Genomic DNA, 10,837 nt, shown 5'->3' with positions numbered 1-10,837 from the left:
ACGGGGGTCCTCGCCTGTGCGGTGCAGACATTATCTCACAGGTGCGCTCATTCTCTGCTGTTTTGCTCCATTGCTCCTGATGTGATGGAGGACCCCGGTTTCTATGTGACATCATCCTTTTCCTCCTGTATAAGCCTCGTGTTGGCCAGAGCGAGCTTCCCCAGGATGATACTGTCCAATGGTAGGACTCGCAGGCGCAGCCAATCAGAGGGCTTAGAAATGATGTCATGGGGAGAGCCGAGCGCTGGTACTGATGCTGCCTCCGTCTCTACCAGGGATTTAATTCAGGGAGGTGATCTGGTCGGAGCGCAGTCTTCTGCCAGACAAAGGTGAGTGACGCTGGCGCAACATTTACTGAACTTATTTCATCTACTTATTCGATTTTTTTTGGGGGGGGGCTTAATAACATTTTTATTTTCTTTTTTTATGATTGTTTAAAAATGTAGTGAAATTGCTGAAGTCATACTAAAAGCAAAGGTAACCGTATATGCTGTAATATTTTGATAGTAAATGTATCTGTCTTTTATTTATTTATATTTTTAAGACTATTATTAAATATATCATTTTTAGCCAATTAAAATAACATTTATAACACTGTTGCAAAGCTTGTTGTTGCTTCGTGCCATTTACTTGCTACAATGTATCCTTTATGTATTTACTTCTCTGTTTATGGTTTATCTCTTGTGCTTATTTTTTATGTTGTTACATATGTATTATTGCTACGGTCTCGCCCTTTATACAACGTAGCGGTCACCTGTACGAATACCGCCAGGAATATGGGGGGGTGATGGGGGGTGACAAGAGGTAATTAGGGTGTAGCCTCGCCCGGGGATCAGTAAAACGAACCACATGTGTCCGTGTCATCCGCTTCGCTTCCCACAGAGATGTCTGGGAGCCGCGGCAGACGTGACATCATCATTATCTGAAAGGGTTAAACTGGCAAAATTTGGGGGGGGGGGGTGATTCTGTGTTTTTAACCACTTAAGCACTTTCAATTTTTTAGGGTCTATTACGTCATATTATTTCCTTTTCCTATCCTGGGAGGTATCTGGCAATTTTATTTTTATAGAATTCTTCATACCCTGATACATTCTCTGTATATACAGCTCATATTTGCATTTTTTTTACACCCTGATCCTGAAAGCCCCCTATGACTTGCATGTGTCCCACCATGGACAGAAATGATGTAATGAATAATGTGCATTGGAGGAGGAAGGAAGAAGAGTAAAAATATCTCCTCCACCCCTACCTGCACCTCTACCCCATTGCAAAACCAGTCATTGCCCACAAGGGTTAATGAGGACCCTCAGTATCAGGGAGCCCCAAACACTGGTGTGGTCTGCACTGCTGGAAAAGTATCCAGATCGCTTGTTCCTATGCACAGAGTTACTTTGTAACTAGTGTGGATACAATTATAGAAGCTGCAGACATCATGGAGGAAAACATATTCTATAGGCTTCTACCTCTGAACAAGTGTCATATTATGTATCACCTACCTGCACGACCCTTAGAATCCTCATCATAAAAAGTTCAACTTATAGAATGTTTTACAGTTACAGCTAAAATTTCAAAAATAATTTGGAGAAAAACAAAAAAACAAACAAACCGAAAATTAATAAAAAATTCTAATTTAAAAAAAAAAAAGATACTTTGTGAAATGAAAAAAATCACATGTAGTTTCGATCACGTGGTTCATAAGTCAGATGACGGGGAGCGGTCACCTGACTGTGAGGTCACATTCGCCTTACACGCAGCTTCCGGGAGGTCTGTTTACATGAGCGAGTCACTTATATTTTACCCGGACGAGGATTTTAGGTTTTTTTACTTTGTTCTTTTTAAAATCACTAAATGAAGTCAAGTAGATGAAAGGATAATTTTTTATTTTTTTAATCATTAAAAAAAAAATCATAAAAAAGGCATAATAATAAAACGAATTCACTGATAAATAGAAGTTAACTTTTTCTACACTGTTGAAATATATATAGATAGATATTTAATAATAATATATATTTAAAAATAGATAGAATAATATTATATATTTATATATAAATATATATATTAAATTATTAAATATAAATTCTATGTTACATATATTGTATAGATTATGTGCGTAGTTAGATAAATATATTGCATATATGATATAGACATATTGAATGAAACACTGCAGAAAAATAGAAATAATAAAAAATATAATTTTTTAAATAAAATAAATAAAAAAGCATACATTTTAAGAATAAAAAAATAATATATAAATAAATAATCATATAATAAATAAATTCTATAAATATATTTATGATTATATATATATATATATATATTTTAAATATATATATAATTATGCATATTTTTTCTTTTTTAGAAATGTATGTTTTTTATTTATTTTATTTTTAACAGTATTATATTTTAACATTATTTCTATTTATATAATCATATAAAATATATATTTATTTTTTACATATATATGTGTGTGTGTGTTAAGAACATAACAGACAAATAATACTGTAAGAGTTTTATTATTATTACTTATTATTTGTTGTTTACTTTTAACTTTTGGTAAATGGTGCACATATGGGCCAAAAGAAATCCCTTTGATCAGTGGTCTCCAACCTGTACTTATTGCAAAACTTCCAGCATAGCCAGTCAATAGCAGACTGTGAAAACATGCTGGGAGTTGTAGTGCCTTACACTATAAGATGGCTTGTATGTGACGCCTGGATACTCTGCTCCTCATAAACAAGGTGACATCACTTGGACTCTTCGCTTGTTTCTTTCCATAGAGTGAATCACAAGTTCCTTTCTGGCAAAACATCCACCAGAAATTGCTTATCCCACGTAATGTGTCCTCAGCGCCCCTCCTGCTGATGGCTGCGCAGCACAGACCGTATATTGTTACCCTGTGATCGCTGTTTTGGCTCCTTCCTTTGTTTTGTGGTATAATAAAAGGCAAGGAGCACCATGCCGTCCTGAAACCGAGTGGGGGCATGGAAAGACCCCAATAAATAAAGAGGAAAATAGCTCTTTTATATGTCACTTACATAAAATCTGTCACTAAATCCTGATTCCAGCGATGTGTCACTGACTGGGCTGCTCGCTGCAGTTGTGATACAATCAAACATTTCTCTGCTGCATCTGTAGCAGAGCTCGGAATGCTGAGGTGTGTATAACCCCGCCCACACCACTGATTGGCTGCTTTCTGTCTTTGCACAGTATACATAGAAAGCAGCCAATCAGTGGTGGGGGTGTGGCTGGACTAGGAGGCACTAGTCCTGAAGTGATAATCTCCTGCTGATAAAACACTGATTTTATTGAAACAGCAAAACACAGCCCAGTAAGTGAGGCATTGCTGTAATCAGGGTCTCTGCTCCCAGATTACAAACCTGGTAATAGATACATAGATAGATTTTCTGTATTTATTTTCCCCGTTAAAGGAAATCTATCTACTATATATGTGCCTGTCTCCCTCTAATCTATCTCACCTCGATATATGCCATCTAACTTCCTAGATTTTCCAATTTCCGAGTGAATTAGATAACGCAGCATTATCATCGTCCGTACGTCAGCTGCTGCTGGTTTGTGTCCCAGTTTCTCCTCGCTCGGTGTCTGTACATTATTCGGCAGAACATCTTGGGATTTACAGGCGGCTGCTGGAGCCGATATCACAGGAACACCAAAGATTCAGATATTAGAGTTTAGCTGAGGACACTTCTGTAATTCTCTGATCGAGAAGAAAGATATTTCTAGAATAAATTCTCCTTTACTGCAAATAATCCGACAAATATCTTTACCCTGAGTCGTAAATATCCCTGAATTTATTCTCATTTTACTATTAATAGGTGACGGACCTCAATCTATAACCTCAGACATCGCCAATCAAGAACCTCAGCATCATGACTCTGGCAGGTAAGGACTGATGGAGACATAGATTTAATAGATATATAAAATAGATAGATATAATGGACAGATAATAGATAGATAAAATACAGTAGATATATATAATAGAGAGATATAATAGATATATATATATAATAGATATATAGATATAATGGACAGATAATAGATAGATAATAGATAGATAATAGATAGATAGACAATAAATAGATAACAGATAGAAAGATAGATAATAGATAGATGATAGATAGATAATAGATAGATAGATAGATAGATAATGGATAATAGATAGATGATATAGATAGATAGATAGATAGATAGATAGATAGATAGATAGATAGATAATAGATAGAAAGATAGATAATAGATAATAGATAGATGATAGATAGATAATAGATAGATAATAGATAGATGATAGATAATAATAATAATAATAATAATTTTATTTATATAGCGCCAACATATTCCGCAGCGCTTTACAACTTATAGAGGGGACTTGTACAGACAATAGACATTACAGCATAACAGAAATCACAGTTCAAAACAGATACCAGGAGGAATGAGGGCCCTGCTGCTCGCAAGCTTACAAACTATGAGGAAATGGGGAGACACAAGAGGTGGATGGTAACAATTGCTTTAGTTATTTGGACCAGCCATAGTGTAAGGCTGGGGTGTTCATGTAAAGCTGCATGAACCAGTTAACTGCCTAAGTATGTAGCAGTACAGACACAGAGGCTATTAACTGCATAAAGTGTATGAGAACATGATGGAGGAACGTGATTATGTTGTTGTTTTTTATTAATAGGCCACACAGGGATAATTAGGTTAATGCGTTGAGGCGGTAGGCCAATCTGAACAAATGAGTTTTTAGTGCACGCTTAAAACTGTGGGGATTGGGGATTAATTGTATTAACCTAGGTAGTGCATTCCAAAGAATCGGCGCCGCACGTGTAAAGTCTTGGAGACGGGAGTGGGAGGTTCTGATTATTGAGGATGCTAACCTGAGGTCATTAGCGGAGCGGAGGGCATGGGTAGGGTGGTAGACTGAGACCAGAGAGGAGATGTAGGGTGGTGCTGAGCCATGGAGTGCTTTGTGGATGAGGGTAGTAGTTTTGTACTGGATTCTGGATTGGATGGGTAGCCAGTGTAATGACTGGCACAAGGTAGAGGCATCGGTGTAACGGTTGGCGAGGAATATGATCCTGGCAGCAGCATTCAGGACAGATTGGAGCGGGGAGAGTCTGGTAAAAGGTAGGCCAATTAGTAGAGAGTTACAATAGTCCAGACGAGAATGAATAAGTGAGACAGTAAGAGTTTTTGCAGAGTCGAAAGTAAGAAAAGGGCGAATTCTGGAAATGTTTTTGAGATGCAGATAGTAGATAGATAGATAGATAGATAGATAGATAGATAGATTATGGATAATAGATAGATAGATAGATAGATAATAGATAACAGATAGATAGATAATAGATAGATAATAAATAGATAGTAAATAGATAGATAATAGATAGATAATAGTTAGATAGATAATAGATAGATGATAGATAATAAATAGATAGATGATAGATAGATAGATAGATAGATAGATAGATAGATAGATAGATAGATAGATAATAGATAGATAGATAGATTATGGATAATAGATAGCTAGATAATAGATAGAAAGATAGATAACAGATAGATAGATAATAGATAATAGATAGATGATAGATAGATAGATAATAGATAGATAATAGATAGATAATAGATAGATGATAGATAATAAATAGATAGATAATAGATAGATAATAAATAGATAGTAGATAGATAATAGAACGATAATAGATGGATATAGATAGATAGATAGATAGATAGATAGATAGATAATAGTTAGATAATAAATAGATAGTAAATAGATAGATAATAGACTGACTTATTGATAGATAACCTCATTCCTATAAGAACATAAATAGTCTATGAGGGAATGACCTGGTTACATGATGTCCGCAGCCTACAAGGAGAAGATGAAGGAGCTTCCTCTCGTGTCTCTTTTCTGTTCCTGTTTCCTCTCTGATCCGGCAAAGAAGCAGACGTACAAATATGATGGTGAGTAGAGGCTGAGATAATAGGACGATCTGTGGACATCATCAGGTCTTCAACAGAAATCCTAATGGTGTCCTCCGTGATTGTAGACCTTGGCGATAAGATGTGGAATAGATGTTTCCTGTTCATCATTATCCATAGATTTGGGCCATACGTCATAGAAGTCACATAACTGGCAAATCAGCAACTGCTTCCGCAGTCTATAGGCGATGTTTCACTAAAAATCCATTTCCACTTTTTGCTAAATGAATGCTGTATAATTTACAATTGACTTCCTTACCCCAGTGCCCCCAACAGTGAGAACCACACTGTATCATCTAGACCCTTTGGGTACAGAGGTTACAGTAGAACCAAAGTCCCATCTGCCACATAGAACGGCAGTAGATGCTACTAATAATACTTGGGAGGGTCAGATGTTTGCATTGGGTCCTACTAGTTTTAATAACTCCTAAAAGGAATGTCCTAGTAAAACTGGAGCCCCCTGAAGGGTCTCACTACTCTAAGGTATCATGGTCTTCTATGTAAAGGACCAGGAAATGTCTGGTTGGGGGGCTTTTGTTGGCCGCCGATGCCTTAGTTATATGAAGATCCTGATTGTTTTTATTACATTTTGTTACTTTTATGCAGAACGTTAGATACAATGTAACCTATTCTGTTCCTCCCCAAATTATTACAGCAGACACTGTGGACCTCACGTGGTGCATCATCTCAGACATGGAAGTCATAGAGTTAAATAAGAGAGCCTCAGGACACGCCTTTGAAGTCATCCTAAAACCATCTTCATTCGATGGAGTCCCAGAATTTAATGCCCTCCCTCATCGACGAGACCCATCCTTGGAAGAGATTCAGAAAAAACTGGAAGCCGCTGAAGAAAGACGCAAGGTAAGAGCAAGATGGCTTGGAATAACTGGACCCTACAGTGCCTAGTGATGTGACATAGAGTAGCAGTCGGTAGGGAATCAATTCGGCCAATTGAGGATGTTGGACAACCCCCAAGGTATCTGCTCTGGACTTCCCCAGGGCCAAATTCAAGGTAAAAATTGATAGTAGAGGACAATAGACCTGGATGTCCACTCCTGATCAAGGTTACTATGTTCTTTCTGCAATATACTTGAGGTGGGTTCCTTCTTATGACCTGGAGGTGGACAACATCCCAAGGTCATTGAGAAAAATGAAAAGTTTAGCTTAGACCATACTCTAATCAAGTGATAAAGAGTTGACTCACTGGATTAATGTCTCAGTCACCAGTTTAGATAGTATAATTTTGAGTTCGTCAAGTGCTCTTCGAAACGTGAGACTGGTCCAAAGAAAAGGAGCTTTCACCACCTTCACAAAAGGGATTCTTTACTATAAGAGCAATTATACTATGGAGTTCTCTGCCTCACCAAGAGGGGAATGAATGCTTCTCTTAAAAATATAGTATTACAAGTTATATTTCTGGAAATGGGGCATCGAACCAGAGTCTAGAAGGAATTTTCCAACCAATGTGGGGCAATTTGCAATAACCTCATAAGACTTTTCCCTCCTCAATATGTTAGGATTATAGTTTGGACTTGATTGACCTCTGTGTTTTTTCAATCCAGTTAAGTACGAAACTATTGTAAACCTGTAAGACTGACATTGTTTTGCTTTTTCTTCTCGCAGTGTCAGGAGGCCGAGCTGCTCAAGCACCTGGCGGAGAAAAGGGAACACGAACGTGAAGTCATCCAGAAAGCGATAGAAGAAAACAACAACTTCAGCAAAATGGCCAAGGAAAAACTAACTCAGAAAATGGAAGTCAACAAGGAGAACAGGGAAGCCCACTTAGCCGCCATGATCGAACGTCTGCAGGAGAAGGTTAGTTAAAGGTCAGTTAAAGTTGGTCACAATACGTTCTTCACTTCTGTTTAAGTCTATGTCTTCTGTCCTTGAGTTCCCAAGTGTAAAAGCTTGTGTTACCTAGTGCTACTTCTGAGGAAAAGTTGAGGGATTGTCTACCTTCAAACATTGACTCACACTGAATTACGGCATGACCCCATATCTTCCAAGCCTTGATATTGACCAACAATTTTGGTGAAAGTGGCACCTCAATGTCTATGACATTTCTCCTCCAATCTGATCTGACCTTCGTAGACAATGGGGCTTTGAAAACATGTATTTGGTCACTATAATCCATTTTTGGGGGAGTATCGCAACACGATGAGGTTAGACTTTATCCTAGCCTAATCAAAGGATGTCAATGGGCCAGTGTTTGGTCTCGTGAACTGATCTTTACTCTAAGCTGGTGTAGTGTGTATTATCTCTCTATAAAATAATGCAAATTGTTACAAAATGTTAGATTTTACCTTTTAAATTTTTGGTTTTCTCTCTTAGCCAAAAACAATAAAAAAGTCTATAGTGTTTTCCGGGGTAATGAGTCATGAGAGGGTTCAAAATGGCAAATCAGGAGATGGGTTCATCTTCTAAACATATTATATACATGTTATATCTACAATTAAAAGGAACATTACCTTCTTTCCAGGACAAACATGCAGAAGAAGTAAGGAAAAACAAAGAACTTAAGGAAGAAGCTTCGAGGTAGAAGGTGATGGTGGCTTTCACAATTTGGACAGAGGACCCCACAAGGTGCCCGAGAGGCGCAGCACAATGTTAAGCGACTGAGACTCTTTTGCTTTGTTTGTTTGTGAATGTCAAGAGATGACCGGCAAAGCCACCTTTTTTTAAGATAGCTTAGGGCGGGCATTGGGAGGAAGTAACGGGAAGGGTTGGCCATCTCATCCGCAAGTCCTAAAGAGTTATAACCATGAACCCTGGCTTCAACATTAACTTTACATCAATGCATCCATATGTGATGGGGAAAGCGCCGGTGGTTGTCAGGCTACTGTAGCGCAGATGAACCAACCGATCTGTTTGTCTGCCATAGACAGGGCTGGTAATTGGCACTAATTTTCTATGTCTGCCATTATAATATCATCAATACATACGTTATCAGGTTAAACGAATGTGTCTGTGTCATTACTCATCATCTGCGTGGTCTACAGAGCTACTTGGACTATGCAGTGGGACCTCAACTACGACTACAACCCTCAAAGTTCTTGTACAGATGGGCTCTATATCTATGACTTCTTTCCTGAGCTAACTCAATTCAATGATACTCCATAGTCTACAAGGTCAAAGTATGTATCAAAAAGTCTATAGAAACCATGTGAGCCAATGTAAGCACTTGCCTGAAGTAGCATAGATTAGTGGGCAACACAAAAATTAATGCCATCTAATTAAATGACTCACCTATTTCCTACAGAAATTCCTGTAGTTGTTCCACATCCTTTGTGTTAACAATACATCAGAAAATTTTGGTAAAATTTTTGGTAAATTGATAACAAGGCACAGAAATTTCAAATACATTTAAACAAAAGTAAACAACTAATAAATCATAGATTCAATTGTTATTTACTACAATTACAAATTTACAGTAGTTGTTTCACGTCCTTTGTGTTGACCACATGAGAAAATTTTGGTAACATTTAGGTAAATTGATAGCAAGGCACATAAATTTCAAATACATTTTAAATAATAATAAGTATCCAATAAATCATAGATTAAATCGTTATCTACTACAATTACAAAATTACAGCAGTTGTTTCACATCCTTTGTGTTGACCACATGAGAAAATTTTGGTAAAATTTTGGGTAAATTGATAGCAAGACACAGAAATATCAAATTTCAAATACATTTTAAACAAAAATAAGTGCCCAATGAATCATATATTCAACCATGATCTACTAAAATTACAAAATTACAGTAGTTGTTCCATGTGCCCTATGGTGATTGACCATACATCTGAAAATTTTGGTAAACTGGTAAGAAGGCACAGAAATGTAAGATTTTCAAATATATTTTAAACAAAAATTAGCATCCAATAAATCATAGATTAAATCGTTATCTACTACAATTACAAAATTACAGTAGTTGTTTCACATCCTTTGTGTTGACCACATGAGAAAATTTTGGTAAAATTTTGGATAAATTGATAGCAAGGCACAGAAATGTCAAATTTCAAATACATTTTAAACAAAAATAAGTGCCCAATGAATCATATATTCAACCATGATCTACTAAAATTACAAAATTACAGTAGTTGTTCCATGTGCCCTATGGTGATTGACCATACATCTGAAAATTTTGGTAAACTGATAAGAAGGCACAGAAATGTAAGATATCGAATTCATTTTTTTTTTTTCAAATATTTTTATAGGTATTTTAAATTTTAAACAGGTAGGATAAACAAGGAAGGGGAGGGGAATAAGGGAAGGGATATGAGAATAGGAAGAAGAGGTACCCCTATAAAAATAGGGGAGACAAGCAATCAAGTAATGTTTTAAGTACATACAAAATGGTTGTAGCGTAAATAGAAAACCTAAAAGGGAGTAAAAAATGCGTTGATATGAATAATGAATACGTTGGACATATGCGTAGTAAGTGTAGCGTAAACACAAAATCTGTGGAAAAAAAAATCATATATACTCTGAGTTACAAAAAAAATAATAAAAAAAAATAATAGTAAACCAAAATTTAACACAAGTGTAATGTATGATGGCCTGTCAAACCTGGTACACCCTTAGGTGACCACGCGGGGCAATGTTCGGTTTTGAAAAAGGCTCTAAAGTGGAAATAAAGCAGTCTAATATATACTCCTCAGTCGAGATTTGGATCTGCTGTTGATGTAGAGGACGAAACCGCAGTAGAGTCAGAAGAGGCCCAAGAGTGTTGAATTCCCAGTGATTCCAAAAATTCGAAACCCTCCTCCTTAGAGACAATAAAGAAAGATTTCAAAGTATTATTATTATTATTATTATTATTTATTGTTATAGCGCCATTTATTCCATG

The 10,837-nt window shown here is 36.6% G+C and overlaps 1 protein-coding gene across 2 annotated transcripts; it reads left to right on the top strand.

Moving 5' to 3' along the window:
• The first annotated feature begins 234 nt into the window (after positions 1 to 234).
• STMN4 (stathmin 4) lies at positions 235 to 10,484 on the top strand. 2 transcript variants are annotated; one of them, XM_077291773.1, is made up of 7 exons: positions 235 to 329; positions 3,834 to 3,900; positions 5,878 to 5,973; positions 6,647 to 6,852; positions 7,615 to 7,806; positions 8,471 to 9,751; positions 10,086 to 10,484. In XM_077291773.1, exons 2-6 carry the CDS (start codon positions 3,888 to 3,890, stop codon positions 8,528 to 8,530), a joined length of 567 nt encoding a protein of 188 aa, XP_077147888.1. In that variant the 5' UTR covers positions 235 to 329; positions 3,834 to 3,887; the 3' UTR covers positions 8,531 to 9,751; positions 10,086 to 10,484. The 2 variants fall into 2 exon arrangements, with proteins under 2 accessions (XP_077147888.1, XP_077147889.1); XM_077291774.1 differs by having other exon boundaries at positions 7,615 to 7,817.
• Positions 10,485 to 10,837: the final 353 nt, after the last annotated feature.

Source organism: Ranitomeya variabilis, chromosome 2 (assembly GCF_051348905.1).
Source record: "Ranitomeya variabilis isolate aRanVar5 chromosome 2, aRanVar5.hap1, whole genome shotgun sequence".
NCBI classification, from domain to species: Eukaryota; Metazoa; Chordata; class Amphibia; order Anura; family Dendrobatidae; genus Ranitomeya; species Ranitomeya variabilis.
Note: the sequence above shows the minus strand (reverse complement) of the source record. Positions and strands in the feature narration are given on the sequence as shown.